The sequence below is a fragment of the Pempheris klunzingeri genome, chromosome 16 (assembly GCF_042242105.1).
Source record: "Pempheris klunzingeri isolate RE-2024b chromosome 16, fPemKlu1.hap1, whole genome shotgun sequence".
NCBI classification, from domain to species: domain Eukaryota; kingdom Metazoa; phylum Chordata; class Actinopteri; order Acropomatiformes; family Pempheridae; genus Pempheris; species Pempheris klunzingeri.
The window spans coordinates 20,855,295-20,870,922 of NC_092027.1; the positions used below are offsets into that span (position 1 = coordinate 20,855,295).

At 44.8% G+C, this 15,628-nt stretch overlaps 1 protein-coding gene and 1 non-coding gene across 3 annotated transcripts; both read left to right on the plus strand.

Moving 5' to 3' along the window:
* Nucleotides 1-2,658: 2,658 nt before the first annotated feature.
* LOC139216093 (U11 spliceosomal RNA) lies at nucleotides 2,659-2,793 on the plus strand. The gene has a single exon (XR_011585554.1). It is a non-coding gene; the product is annotated as a U11 spliceosomal RNA (small nuclear RNA).
* Nucleotides 2,794-3,277: 484 nt separating this feature from the next.
* On the plus strand, nucleotides 3,278-14,996 carry gmeb1 (glucocorticoid modulatory element binding protein 1). 2 transcript variants are annotated; one of them, XM_070847101.1, is made up of 10 exons: nucleotides 3,278-3,320; nucleotides 4,592-4,784; nucleotides 5,012-5,064; nucleotides 5,188-5,303; nucleotides 7,127-7,230; nucleotides 7,959-8,107; nucleotides 9,051-9,176; nucleotides 9,264-9,401; nucleotides 9,709-9,846; nucleotides 12,818-14,996. In XM_070847101.1, the coding sequence occupies exons 2-10, from the start codon at nucleotides 4,657-4,659 to the stop codon at nucleotides 13,669-13,671; spliced, it is 1,806 nt and encodes a 601-aa protein (XP_070703202.1). In that variant the 5' UTR covers nucleotides 3,278-3,320; nucleotides 4,592-4,656; the 3' UTR covers nucleotides 13,672-14,996. The 2 variants fall into 2 exon arrangements, with proteins under 2 accessions (XP_070703202.1, XP_070703203.1); XM_070847102.1 differs by having other exon boundaries at nucleotides 9,724-9,846.
* Nucleotides 14,997-15,628: the final 632 nt, after the last annotated feature.

A 15,628-nucleotide genomic window follows, 5' to 3' on the forward strand; every position in this document is an offset into this window, starting at 1 on the left:
TTCCCACCGCTCATTCACCTCTCACCAGCATCTCACCAAAAACCTGTTCACACACACACACACACACACACACACACACTGTAAACAGCAAGAGATTATGCATTCTGCAGATTTATGTTTTTCATGTGAGCGAACATTTTTCTGTCAGTTGATGAAGGCTGTATGGGCGATCCGGTCGATGTGCCGTACAGTGTGTGGTTGCAGCTTGGTATTTTGTAAGGAATGTATTCTAATACACTTGCACCATCCCTTTATTTTTAATCTTTCAGTACGGATTCAAACTGTGTGCTTCCTGGTAACCCTCCGCCTGTCATAGCCAAGGTTCAGTTACAGTACGCACGATGAGATGTTTTTTGTTTGTTTGATGATCACGTGTGAACATTTCATGCTTTTTGGCGCATGGGGAGGACTTAATCACATAGCTAAATGTCCTCGCAACATCCAGAGTCACCATTCAGCAACCAGTCTGACTGTGTTTAAGACGACAACTACCTTCTTCGTGCTTGTATCTCGTCTAAACAGGGTGAAATTGTGTGATATTGTTCGAATTTGTATGTTAACTCTGTGCCGTTGGGGAACTTGTTCTCCAGTGAGCGTGATTCCCAATCCTGGGCGCTGCACATCAGAAGGGCCCGTCGTACTGCGCGGTGTGGAGATAGCAGCCTCAGAGCGTCAGGAAGCAGTGGTTACATTTAAAGGACAGCACTGGAAAGATAAGAAGAAGAAGAAGAACCGGCTTTTTGAAAGACTGACGCTATGGGAGGAAATAAGGTCATTCCTCATCAGCCATTACTCTGTATCAACCAATGTTAAATAGCTAAAGATTAAAATGAAATAATAATTAAACTAACAGCAGCATTCGTAATGTCACGGACTGTAAACTGACTGTGACCATCTTGTGTAATGATGATCATAATGATGGTGGCCATTACTAACCTGTAGTCCAGATCCAGCCGCTCTCTTACTGTTGTCTTAAAGGAATAGTTCAGCGTTCTGAAAAATGCACTTATTTGTTTTCTATCCAAGAATGAAGATGATACGGTTGATACCACCCTCATGTCTGTGCGTCAAGTACAGAACTGGAGATGGGAGGGGACTTGGCCTAGCTTAGCGTAAAGGCTGGAAGCATGGTGGGGGTGGGGTGGGGGGCAACTGGCCTGGCTTGGTCTTAAATTCACTATTTCTTGGCCCCTACTCAGACCACTGCTGAAACTAGCAGCACAGTCCAAGAGGCGGCTGCTTCACACACAGACATGAGATTGATATGAAATCCTCTCCTCTCGCTCTCAGGATGAAAATAAATGAGTGGATTTCTGAAAATGTTGAGCTATGCCTTTAATTTTTATGTTGTCCCTATGATTGATGAAACCAACCCACTGACAGGGCTTCTGTACCAGAGAACATCAGCGGCTGGTGGGCCTGCATGACGGTACACAGCACAAATCTTTCCTGATCCCCATGGTCACACTTCACAGCTTTACTGAATAAATGTTATTTATTTTATATATTCTGTATAAGGGATTTGCCTTTATTTGATGTGATTTTATGGATTGATTAAAAAAATAAATAGATGTTCAATGAATAAATGTTTGCTGTGTGTTGTTTCTTTAACTGGGGTTTGGTGCCCTCTGCTGACAGACTGAAGGAGGATCATCGTGACCTACATAGGTTTCACTGATTTATTAATAACGGTAAAGGCTAAGATTTGGACAAGGCCATGTTATTACATGTACCAAGCCACATCTACCATGCCACCTTCCAGCCAGTACAAGAGTTACATTGGTTCAGATTACATTTAGCAGCTCATAGTGGGATATTGCTACAATCAGGTCCAATGCGAAAAAAGAAAGAGACAAACCAAAAAAAAAAATAGATCTATATTAGCTGGTAGGCCTAGTTTGATGATGGATGTCATAGAAATGAATTGTGTTTTATATCTCTGGTGACAGTGTGGCTCTCCTAATGGGATTTGTCATTTCTCCACTCAGAATTCTATCCTGGCAGTGCATAGAGGGATATATCAGTATAAAATACAATAGTGCTGTTAATAAATGAATAAAATCTTAAAACTATAAGGAAAAATTCTGATAAAACATTGAGGTGTGGCTCCCCTGGGAACTGAAATGCACAATCTCAGTATTTCTAAAGTGCTGGCAACGTCCTTTACATTATCTCTGCAGTAGATTGAGTGTGTATGGCTGATTGAGGGACAGCAGAGCAGAGAAATGTATAATTTACAGAAATCTTCTGTCAGGAAAGACTTCATTGTCAGTTTGAACCAAATCTCTGTAATCCCACAATAAACATTTCCAAGATTTGTTTCTTGTGGATTGTCGATTCGATTTCCCCACATTACCTGAATGCAGCAACAGTTGTAAATGTGCACAGCAACCAATGAGAGGCAAAAAGATTTGGTTGCCCCGCCCCTTTTTACCCATCATGCTCAGCGACGCTCAAATTAGCACAACCAAATGTGCTCTAAATGTCCACGATAGTAACCAATAGCAACATATTTCAAATAGTAGTTCTGGGCATACGCTAATATTGCATAATACACCATTAAACACACAAGCACGGGGGCAATGTCACGGTCCCTGAACCCCTCAGTGAGGAACATGTTGCCCCTGGACAGGACGTGAGACGCCTCACTTACTTATTTAAAAGGGCTTCTGCCATGTTTGGCACAGGAGGGGTGGGGATAAACCACTCCTCCTGCGGAATCGCCATCAAGAGATTTCGGAAGCACAATTTTTAAACCGGGGGTTGCTGGTGATCACTCATCCTGGCGCCCCATCTTCAAAAGTATAAGGATAAAACGTTAGTTCATTGTTACCACGGTTACGGTGAATCATGGGTGGTTGACCATCAGGACGTCGACAGTCAGGGGATTAAATCTTGCCTTAGCGTTATGGTTTGGATCAACAACTGATTTTTTCAATACATGTAGAATGTATGCTGCTAAGATCACACTGCCCAAAGCTTCTCTATTACTAATGTCACCGCTCATGCAAACACTACATTACCATCCCATTGTTTCACCTATGGTAACACGTACTAGGACACAGGCAGAGTGCTGACCACCTAAGGGGATATAACGCAATGAATGACGCATGTAATAACAGAAAATGTCCCCAGATTAAACGCACCCCTCGCTCCGCTATGTGTGCTGAAGTTACTTAGGTCAGAAAAGAGTTTTGTTGCGGTTTACAGGAGCGTGAAAACACACGAGCGCTGTTCAGCAGGAAGTCAAGCTACACCGGCCAAGTGCGCATGCGCCGCGGCTCTCCACAATCTAGGGCTGCGTTTCTCTTCATAAAACGGTAAGGGCGCGCTCATTTTTTATTATGTCATTTTAAATATATTCGGTTGTTAAATACCAGCCGCTCTTATGACACCAGTGGTAGTTTTAGCGGGGGGTTTCGGGTGTCTTGCAGGGGCGGGGGGGGTTCAGCCAGCTCAGGCTCGCACAGAATGGAGGGGCAACGCCGTCGCCGTGCCGTTGTTTGCTGTACGTGCCGCCGCACAGGGAGACGTCATTTTGAGGGGGAGCGGAGAGTTAAAATGCAGAGTTACGAAAGGACGTACGGTTCAGAGACAAGCGGCACGTAACCGTCACACTGTTAATGCAAAGCTTTACCCGTCCCGGGCTGTATAGTACACAATATTGTCCCGTTTTCCACACGTCAAGTTACGCCCTCGCGTTAGCCATGATGGCTACCGTCGAGCCTAGCCTGAGTAGCTGTGTGGATCTGTGTAGCGAAAAGCAACCGGCTGCCCGCTGCGGTGATAACCCTCCTAACTTTGGCAAACGGGGAGTCATTTACGTGCACTTAAACGGGGTGGATGTAGCTGTGGAGTAACAGTGAACGCCCCACCAACCCCACTTTATTTGGCATCACTTGTCACGCAAAATTGCGGGTTCTGTCCCCCCCACTGCGCGCGGAAACCCCACTAACGCTGTGTTTGACTGAGAAAAGTGACAGTTTTAAAAGTGGGGCAAACATTTGCATGGCTAAGTTTCCGACAGAACACGGTTTCTTACCATTTAAATCTGTCCGTTGTGGACTTGTGATCAATGTACCGCGAAACAGGTCATTTTAAAAAATTAGCCTTTTTTATTAACCTAGTTAATATTGCGCGCATTAGTTAGCAGACATGAAGAACTACTAGGTCAATGGAACCATTTCTGAAATATTGAAATGTTACTGAAAAAAGGAGCCAGATGTTTGGTATAAAGTAGTGGAAATAACCTCATTACATACCAGACTAGATACATACTAGACATATTTGTCATATTCCACAAGTGGCTGTTAACGCTACAGTTTCTCTCCTGGCAAAAGAACATAAACCATTAAAATGACACATTTGTAAATGGAGTTTGGTTTACGGTTTTGCTCATGTTAGGGAGAGTGAAACATGAACACTAACACACACACACACACACACACACACACACACAAAATGCTGTAGTTGTTGATGTTCTGTGAAAGACACATTCAGTCAGCAAGGCTGAGTTTGTCTTTGTGCTCCCCCGTCTGAACCTGCGCTCTTCGATGATATGGTTTTTGGGAATGTATTCATCCTCTTTCAGATGAACAAACTCCTGGGTAGCTGTTCTGTGAAAGCGGCCCCCGTCTGCAGTCTGCTCTGAGCGTGATGGCGACCACCGAGGAGGTCACGGTGTCCATGGCGGAGGTGGTGATGGTGAAGGCCGATGGTGAAGGAGACCCTGACGATCCTAATAAGACTCAGGTCATCCTCCAGCTCCAGCCAATCACTGCTGGGTATGTACTAAAGCCAGGAGTAACCTAACGGAGACCAGGCTAGGTTAGGACAGGCACTCAAATCACAGTTCACTTGAAAGCAGCTACAGAGATTCTGATTGATCAGCCATTATTAGGTTTTAACTACAACGGGACCAAGTGTAAGTAGATATTTTGTTAAATTTAAGACAGGGACGTCTTAATTACTACAAAGACGTGAAAATATTCATCAGCTGTTTTCTTTCCAGAGACGAATCTGCTGAAACAGATGCGGCTGTCATGGCGGTTGAAGCACATCCAGGTAAGGATGACGTTTGGACAGTTTGAAAGACGTAATGATGCATACATTTATCAGATTAATTTACAGAAAGCATGTTTTCCCTCTTCGCATTCAAGAGTTGTGTGTGTGTCTCTGTTCTTTTAGAACAAACGGAGGGAGAGGACGTGGAAATCGGCTGCCCCATAACGTGCGGCGACAGTAAAGCTGTGTTGCTGGTGAAGAAATTTGTGTGCCCAGGAATCAATGTGAAATGTGTGAAGGTTGGTGTTGATCTTGTATGTTTTTTAAGTCCACATTGAAGCAGGAGGGTTTCACTATTTCACTTCAAAGGAAACATCTACATGCAGTTACATTTTGAGTGAAAATGAGTCACAAGATTCAGAAACAGCAACAGATGTTGAAGAAAACAGTCAGAAATGGTTGCTGCACGTGACAAATGACAAAAGATAATTGCCAACTATTTTTGAAAATCAAATAATTGTTTGCTCTTCAAGCAGGAATACCAGAAAGATCTGGTTCCTACTCCTTAAATGTGAGGTTTTTTTTTCTTTTTTCTTTTACGTCGCTGTACAAATAAACGTCTTTGGGTTTCGGACCATTGATCGAGTGAAACAAGACGTTTGGAGATGTGACCTTGAGCTCTGAGAAACACAGATTAGACGTTTTATAGGCCAAATAAATGTACTGAGAATAATGAAAATAATCATTAGTAAACATAGTGACAGGAACGAGTTGAATCAAAGAGGTGCGTCCCATGATCAGTCATAACTGATCAAGCTGAACCTGTGATGAGCAGCCAAGGACAACACATGTGTAAAACACTGAGCTTCAAGGCTCACAGAAGAAATGTTTTTAATTGTGTCCCATGATGCAACACAACGCAGAGGTGGACTGTTTGTCAGTGGAAACGGTGTTGCTGCAACTCAGGCACCCGTTCAGAAAGCGGAAAGTGAAAATGAATAGCCACATGTGATTCATCCAGTCTTGCCTATTGTTGACTGATTGATGTGATTTGAGTGAGTGAGTGAGAGAGAGAGAGAGAGAGAGAGAGAGGATGGGGCGGGGGCGGGGTCGCATCCTGATGTCTGAGGAGTGCGTAGGTGTTTTCTGCGGCGCTGTCCGTGGTACTAAACGGAGACAGACAGACTGAACACGTAGCCCCTGTCCAGCTAAGTGTTTTCTCCCAGCTGAGAACTTCAGGCACTCCTGTGGAAAATGCACTGCAGGGGGGGTGGGGGGGGTTAGGGGGGTCTGAGAGCACTTTGGAGGTGCTGTGTTTTCTCAGCAGAGACGCTCTGGTCGCTATTACATGGGATTAAAAATGAAAGATGGGAGAGTATTTGTGCTAGTCCAGGGACATCATCTGGAACAGACGTTCAGCTCCCCCAGAGAGCCTGGATAGAATGATCCTTTGTTTCACTGCCTCATTTTCACCACTGGGACGATTCAACTGGGAGATTGGCAGTAGACTCAGGCTCCTTAGATTTAATCCTTGAAAAATTGACTAAAAAATCCAGAAAACATTCACATTTGAGAAGCTGTAATCAGAGAATTTTGATGGGTTTTTTTCTTAAAAATGGACTCAAAACGATGAACTGATGATCAAGATAGTTGGTGATTAATTTGATAGTTGACAACTAATGGATTAATCAACTAACAGTGGCAGCTCCAGTGTCATGGTACAAAATAAGGTACCATGATTTCACAATGCAACACTATGCCTACGCGTTTTTAGTATTTTTTTTTTTAATTAAAGGCCAATATCAGCAAAACCAATATCTATAAGAGTATGAGGACCAGGCGTAAGGGGTAAAGAGTGAGAGGAGGAAGATTATTTGTATTTTGCATTTTGAGAATGAAGTTGAAATGTCAAAATAAGCATTTCAAGATTATCGTGGAACTTGTAGGTGCTGACTCAGGTAGTTTGATTTGTTCTCAAAAGTTTAACTTTATTCTTGAAATGGAACATTAGTCTCTCATCAGCTTTTATATGGAAGTTTAATCTTGCGTTGTCATCTCTGCTGTGGCCTCTACGTTGCACTCAGTGGCCTGCTATCTTGATAAATCCTCTCTCTCCTCCTAGTACGAGGACCAGCTGATCAGCCCAAAGCAGTTTGTGCACATCTCTGGAAAAGCCACTCTGAAAGACTGGAAGAGAGCCATCAGGATGGGTGGAGTGATGCTAAGGTGAGGGGCCTTTCAATCGGATCGCTCAGCCAAATGCCATATTTCAATATTCTGAGTGCTGGTTGGCTGCTCTGCTCAACATAACGATTAGTCCTCATCACAGACAGAGATGTGACTCATACATCCTGAATAAATATCCAAAAATGATCAGTATGGTGTGTAGCTTCATGTGAGTGAACTAACTAGACATTATTCCATCACTTGTGAGCTGTAAATGAGACAATAATTGTGACTCCTGGCTTTAAATTAAACCTCCTGTCTCTTTGACTGATGGAAACATTCAGCGTCTAATAATGGCCTGAATAATGGAATAATCTGGAACAAAGTATCTTATCAGGGATACAACAAACACTGTAATTTCTGCTGCGTACTTTTATCAAAAAGAATGTTCTAAAAGTGGAAATGGTATTGTGCCATTAACGACTGTATGTAGAACAGCTACCACAGCCTGTCCTGTTCAACTTTACCTTTAGTTTAAAGCTGCCACCAGTCAGTAGCTGCACTTCACGCTGTTGCTCTTTAAAATTATTAAATTAATCAGAGTAGATGTGCTGAGTTGGAAGCACGCCTGACGACCGGCAGCTCAGAAAGTGACGTTGCAAGAGTTGAATGTCGGCTTTTAAAGGATGCAGACGTTTTTGGTCGTACAGATGGGATCGCTGGCGACCAAAAGAAATTCTCTTCCATTTCCTAACTGTGTGATAGCCTCGCTCATTTCTGCTCTCCAGAAAAATGATGGACTCAGGTCAGCTGGACTTCTACCAGCATAGCACTCTGTGCACCAACACGTGTCGCAGCACCAAGTTCGACCTTCTAATCAACAACACCCGCTTCCCTCCTGACGGCACCGGGCTCAGCACGCCCACATCCTCTCAAGGTGAGAACACACAGAGGCCATGGCTGACAAATGTGATATCGGCCTGTAGATCTGTCCGTTGCTGTGAGGATTGAGTTTATATACTGATTCTGTGTCAGATTTTGTCATGTGAGTAAGAGAACTACATTTGATTGTTTAGCAGATTTAGCCTGCAGAATCATTTGTCCCATACAACGAGGTATTTTGTGAAATATGCTCTATGTAGTAAGTTATACTGTATGTTTGCTGTTTTACTCTTGTCTTTACTTTGGACTTTCCCATGTAGCATTTGGTGGTTTGTAAAGATTACAGAAGGAGACTTCAATGTTCTTTTAATGCACTGATTACATCTTCCCGTATCACTGCAGTCTTTTTTTAAGGGCAGCTTCACATGCTCTGCTACACTAGCTCGCTGCTGTACCCAGTAATAACCGACATACTGCACTTTCCATGATGGCGATGGATGACGAGGGTGAAAAGCAACTTGCATCGAGAATCATGCAAAGATCAAACACATTTGAATTAGAATTTTACTTAACTTGTTACACAACTAATCCTAGCTCCAAGCTCTTCAGCTGCAGCGTGCTCCACTCTTACTGTCCTCACCTTGACTTTAATAGTGGCTCATTAATTTAGAACTGCAGGCAAAAAGCAAAAAAAAAAAAAAAAAGAACTAACCCTAACCCAAACCCAGAACTGGATGTGTAAACAGCAGTGCAGTAGGTTTGAATTTACTACCTAACAAGTAGCCAGTGTTTCCAATCCAGTTGAGGATGGTGTGAAACTTAATTTCCACAGATGTGAAATGAGAGAAATCAGTCACAGAGTCACTGTATGAGGTGTTTAATAAACCAAACAACCACACGTCCTCACTGCAGTGCTGCTGGACTGCTCACCCTCACATCTCAGACAGTGGAATGTCCATGTAGCAAACACATTGTGTCTTCTCTTGTGTCAACTGCAGCTCAGGTGGTCCTGGGTAACGGCGGGCTGGTGGGCGAGGACAGAGCCGAGGCTCAGAGCGGGAAGGTGGACTGGAGCTCGAGCTCACTGGAGTCTGCGGATAAGAAGGAATCTAATGAGATCTCAGGTCGCAGAGAACCCGACACAGACCATTCACCTCATCTGTTGTTGATCTTACAGTGACTTACACTTGTATCTGCCTGTCCGTCCACAGAGGACACGCTGAACTTCTGGAAGGGCATCGCAGATGTTGGTTTGCTGGGTGAAGTGGTGACCAACATCAGCACGGAGCTGCTGGAGCTGTTGAACGGCGTGCAGCAGCGCAGGGAGCCAGCCGGCTTACAGGACACAGGTACGCAACAGCGCTAACGTGTACTGGCTGCTGACGCCTTGGCATCGAAACAGAGCGTATGCAAGAGTTAGGAAGGTGCGCAAAAACGAGAAACAGGTGGAAAGAAAGAACAAATTCAGCTGCTGTTGGAAGCTGACGGACGAAGAAAGAACCAACATCAGAAAGCTTCTAGACTGGCCACTGTTGGTTTCTGTAACAATGATGACTGAATACTTGTTACGTGATTTGATTGTTTACAACAGCTGAATTTGTTCCTCCTTTCTGACTGACCAAGTGACCCTTTGATTGATTGCCGCACTGATCCCAGATTCCTGTCTGGTAGAGGTGGCGGTGCTCAGTAACCTTGCCCAAGTGTTCGGCCTGCTCGACTCGGTAAAGAAGATCCTGGAGAGGAGGAAGCAGCAGACGGATCCCTGCCAGGAGCACGTCCTCAGCACGCTCACCAGTGAGTACACTCTCTGTCACATTTCCTTGAACTTTTTCTGTCCAGACGCATCATCATCTTTTTCACCCAAGTTCATGTGTTATTAGGGTTGTTTCTATTTCTAATGGAAGTCCAAATGCCAGAGGTGTTTTCATTAGATGCTAAAAAAAAATCAATAACAGCCGCAGAAATAATGATGTCGACCTCAAAGCCACACAACAACACATCTAGGCTTAGGTTTCCATGGTAATATGCTCAAATGGCACAATGTGTGGCAAAAAATTCTTAGATTTACAAGCTTCTTCCTGGAGGTTTCATCTGCATCTCATGATGTTTTGTAAGTGGACGACTGCTTTTTTTGTCAGATTACAATTTCCAAGGCCAAGAATGATTTTTGGTGCTCATTACTTTACTCATATTCATATTCACAATGAGTGCATTCAACCATGCGGATGCAACAAGAATCACACAACTATATCAAATATTGTGCTTCAAGTGCCACATTTGACACAATAAGAAATAGAGAAATGTGATTATGCTGTTATTCATTTATTCATGGGCAGTGGGGCGCCCGCTCCACCGTAGTGCAGCCAACGGTAGGTGGGCCCCTGTCGTAGTGATTGGTGGACATTGGATGGGCCTGAGCGTATTCACAGTATGGTAAGCAAGTCCCAGTAACCTGAATGGGACGGGGGCAGGGTGCAGACACACGAGGACCAGACACATGTTCCTGATGCTCGTGGCTCACAGGTTAGAAGCAGCAGCGGAATCCCACCGTCCCAACCTGCAGACGAACCCCGGAGAAGCAGAACTAAAGATAACACGGAGCAGCTTCACCGAGACACGAGGAATGAAATGGGCTTATGCATCACGTACACGGAAAAACTTCCAGCAACCTCTTGCATGTTTAAACCAGCTCTGTATGCAGGGTTTGTACAAAGGGTTGTTTAATGTCAACCATCGTGTTTTCAAGGTTGGAAATATGCCTGAATTTGAATATACGCAATTGCGCAATTTCCAACATAATCAAACATAATGTTTTATCGACACAATCACTCACTCATGAAACGATCCCGTCCTCATATTCGTTTGTTGTTCCCTGGTGTCGCACACCACACGCAGAGTGGGCCTGGAGCTAGATTGACTTACTTTTGCTTCTTTGAAAGGGCTCGAAAAGTGCTTGAATGTTCCTCTTAAAAAGCTGCGCTAACCCCGTGCATTTCACCGAGCGTATCTGAGGACGGACGACATGCTGATTATTGTTTCATGTGCTCCTCTAACAGCCTCGGCAATGTAGGTGGCGAGTGCAGTATCACCACCAGGTCACCATTAATAAGGAGAAAACTCAGCTGCAGTTTACAGCCCATTTTGTTTTATATTCTCCTCTGGTTAAAAAAAAGTACTCTCTCTACTTTCCAAAACTTGGTTGACATTCTTTCAACACTAATTCGACTAATGACCATGAGAGCAAAGCCCAGCCTCTGAACCAGGAAATACAGATGGTGCACTTGAGGTAAATCTGATATGTTGATATCCAAATAGAGTTGTGAAGCTACTTCAAACACGACTTGTTCTGGAAATACAAATCCTGTCTGTAGCCTTGGACTGGCATTAAACTCTCCCCGCTGTATCATCAGTGCAAAAGATTAACAGCTGTGTTACACCACAGGCTGGAGTACTGGATATTCTTTTGGCAGGAAACATCCAATGGAAATCTTCTTACAGTGTTGAGAAAAGTGACTTTACGATCTATAGCTTAAATCAGTTTACTTTTGGACGAATGCAGTCACTAAGGTTTGATGTTTGGTTCACTAATTCAACACTTACACACCATGTTCACTTGCACACTAATGTTGCTATTCTGACTGCATGTAAACATCAGATTGGAGCATTCTCCAGTCACACACGTTTAACACATTTTCCGATTCAGGATACAAGAGCATTCTCTGCACATCCATACAGCGCATTCGGAATATGCGTCTTCACTGGGTTTTTTTACAGCGGTTTGCGACATGTGACCACTGGCCCGTTCACAGCCAGTTTTTGTTTAAGCTCTGGGCGCTGTAAACAAACCGAGGTAGAGATGCCGCCCACCATCTCCAACTTATCTCTGAATCAGGTCATTTCTTTCATCTGCTCATCCACAAGAAGTAGTACGCGTTTTTATTTGTTCTCGGCTGGATTACTGCAGGGCACTTTATTTAGGTATCAGCCAGGTCACACAGCTAGTGGCAAAGGGAGGTCTGGGTTTTGCTATCAGAGCCCCCACACTGGATCTCTGCACACTGAACTGAGATACATTAAGTCTCTGGCTTTATTTAAAATCTTTACTTTAATCTATCTAAAACTTTTGTCTTTGTGAAAGCTTTCAGTAATGTTCCATATGTTTATATCTGTACTGCTAGTGTTTATGTTCATTTAATTACATTTTTTTACTTCCTATGTGCTTATGTCCTGGACTAGAAGGGGGCTCCAACTGTCCCACTTTTACATGACAACATGTTAGGACATCCAACTATATGAGACACAGCGGAGAGTCCCAAGTACACACAGCTGCATGTAAACAGCTCAGTGAGAATGTTCTGTTTTTCAAAATAAGAGCAAAAACCACAATATTCACTGCATGTAAACGTAGTCAGTGAAGTAGCTTGAATTTGTTGTGCACATCTGACTGACCGATGCTCGTGGGTATTGTAGTGCTGTAGTATTTAGAGCCAAACTGAAATTGTGTTTCTACAGCACTTTAAGTAAGGAGTCAAACAGCTGTGTGTGGCTTTACGTCACCACAGTGTCTGAATACTAAGGGTGAAAAAGGACAGATGACATTTTTATTGAGTCAATGTTGTGTATGTATTGAGACTAGACTTGACATTTGCCCACCATCTCAGATAGATATTGATATCAAATAGCAGCATTAGGACGTGCTAAATAAACTGGCAGAAAAAAGAATGTCTGGTCCTCACTTCAGCGCTGTGCTGTGTGTTCTGTGCAGACCTGGAGGTGCAGTTGGAGGAACAGATGAAGCAGCAGCAGGTGCGAGCTCTCCTGACCTGCCCTCAGCCTGCCAAAAACAAAACTCCCACCAAGCGCCAGACCAAGCGGCCTCGTCTCCAGAGGCCTGCGTCCACCACCACCCTCCTGACCTCCCCCATCAACCAGCAGGCCGCCCTGCAGCCCCAGCAGTTCACCGTTCTGTCCCCCATCTCGCTGTCCTCTGTGGCTCAGCCGTTCACCGTGGCAGGCCTGCCCATCGCTTCCCTGGCTCAGTCCTCCAACACGGTCACCCTGCTACCCGCCGGCTCGCAGCTCTTCACCCGTTACATGGTGACCGGAGACGGAAAGGCAGACACCATCACCCTGCACCCGTCTTCGGGCCTCACGCTGTTGGGCACCACCGCCATGCAGGACTCCAGCCAGCTGGGCACGGTGGTGAGCCCCTTAGAGCTGGTGCACCTGAGCCAGCAGGCCAGCGGCACAGAGATGGTGCCCATAGAAGGCCAGGTGGTGGACGGCACCATGATGGTGCAGCAGCAGGTGATGCAGGGCGAGGTGGAGGCCGGCCAGGAGCACACCGTCATCGAGATCAACCCAACTCCGATGGAGCAGGCGGTGGGAGTGATGGAGCTGCAGCTGACCGGGGAGTCGGGCCGAGATGGGACCGCCATGATGGTCCAGAGCGGGATGGAGGTTACGATGGCGGCAGGGGGGGAAGAGACGCAGTGCCAACTGCAGGAAGCACAGACTGAAGGAGTTCAGGGGCTGCAGCTGGATGCCAGCGGACAGTTGACAGGTGTACAGATAGTAGTGATAGAAGAAAACACTCAGGAAGAAAACAAGGTCAAATGAGACACACCTCCTGTTTTATCCAGCAGAGCAGGTATGGACTCGTGCTGAGCTAAAACAGACTTGTGAAACTGTAAATAAACAGAATTTCCAAATCCACAAATTGCCTTGGCCTAAGACCAAGCACTAGGGTAGCCATTTTTGCTTTTTTGATGTGTGTGTGTACATGCTCCATTCGACTTCCTGTTGATTTTTTTTATTGAGATAAAGAGGCGTAACAACATAGAATATGCTGCGTATGCCTCCGTTTGTTTAGTATTTAAAGGATGATTCTGGTCTAGTACATCTCAGGTCACACGCTTGTAATTTTGGCTGTCATTTCTAGCTGTAACATGGCACTCACCAGGTCAATTACTGAGATGGGAGAACATGTCCGTGTTTCTAAAAAGGAGTCACACGGGGTGAGAAACACGAGTGAGTTGGGAGACGGGTTCTCATCCGATCATCTGACTGCTTGTGTTTCTTGCCCCCGCGTGACTTCATTAAAGGGATGCCGCCGTGTTCGCCAGGCCAATGTCATCAAAACTGAAAAAACGATGGCCAAAACTACACAAACGCCTGAGCTGTAATGACCTGAAATGATCCTGCAAGCCTCCATGAACAACCTGAGGGTGAGAGAATGTACCGTAACTGTAGAGTCCACACGCAGAGCTTTAATGGTGCTGATGGTTCGGCAGTTTTGCGTCCTCTCGCGCTGACTCGGCGGCAGCCCTGTGCCGCTGACCAGTCTCACTACCAGTAACAGTGTTGGTGTCACTCTGGCTGGGATTAATTGCACTGTTGTGTCGTAGTGTCGCATCCAAGCTGTATTGTTTTTGCACTGTGCATCTTCCTTAAAGGACTACAGGAGGATGCTTGCAACAATGCCTGCTCTCTAAACATTTCTTTAAAATTTTACCACTCTGTCAGGCATGCAGAGTGTTTTTTTTTTGTTTTTGTTCTGTGCATAGTTAAATGGACAGGGACTTCTCACTGGAAATGCGTTGCTTATGCACTTAGTGGTTTCTTATTACCTGACTTCATTCACAAACTCCACTTATTTTCTTTATTGCTTTATATCAGTATGATAGGTAATGTGAGCAACTGGGCTGACTGTTTGTCAATATATAAAAAAAAAAAACATATATATACTTAACGTCAAACTATTTTACACTTGTGAAGTAGTGTCATATTTATTAGTTTCCAAACTGAGGAGATGGACCTCTCTGTTTAAGCTGCAAACTTGGATTAATTTATGCTCTTGGCTGTAGTTCACATCAACAAAAACCTGTTCAAGACTTGTGCATTTCCAGTAATTTAATTTAACAAATGAGGGTATTTGCATACTGACTTTGTAATGTGTTTTAATATCAGATTAAAACTGAAAAAAAAAAAAACCCCGAGGATGAGTGGTTGTGTCAGTATTTGACCACCAGAGGGCGGTGTGTGCTCACTCCACAACGGGCTGAAAGGGGAGATGACGGTTACAGCTACATTAATAGAAGTAGTCTGCTGCTGTAATCTCCAACCTCTCCATGTGTCAGGCTTATTACAGAGCGAGGCACAATCTGCAGTGTCATGGGTGCCGTCCGTGATGGGCATTCGTGTCTGGAGGCTGCGCCGTGCTGACAGGGCACCGGGGCGCGTTGGTTATTACATTCCCCTCTTCATGTAGCCCCTAATACTCCCAGACAGGCTGTGTGAGGGGCGAGGCACGAGGATTTGGGTTATACAAGCAACCAAAACAGGTGCACTCTCAAGCTGAAATGGAGACCTGGCTTGGAGGTGTGGGTGTGGGAGCACAAAAGGTAAACCTCCCGACATCAGCTGCTGAATGTGAAGCCACTGGGGGCCATGTGAGGGCTAAGAGGTTGGGAAACTGAAGCGCAGAGGTCATTGTGTGGTGTGGGATGAGAGGATACGCTGTCCGAGTAAATTACAGAGGTCTCCCATAGGCTGAAGATCAGATTTCCTCACATGT

Excerpts from the sequence above, each read along its gene's own strand:
- gmeb1 (XM_070847101.1), top strand. The coding sequence starts at position 4,657 with ATGGCGACCACCGAGGAGGTCACGGTGTCCATGGCGGAGGTGGTGATG. Across the intron at positions 4,785-5,011 it reads CTCCAGCCAATCACTGCTGG|AGACGAATCTGCTGAAACAG; the intron begins GTATGTACTAAA and ends TTTTCTTTCCAG. Across the intron at positions 9,402-9,708 it reads AGCCGGCTTACAGGACACAG|ATTCCTGTCTGGTAGAGGTG; the intron begins GTACGCAACAGC and ends CACTGATCCCAG.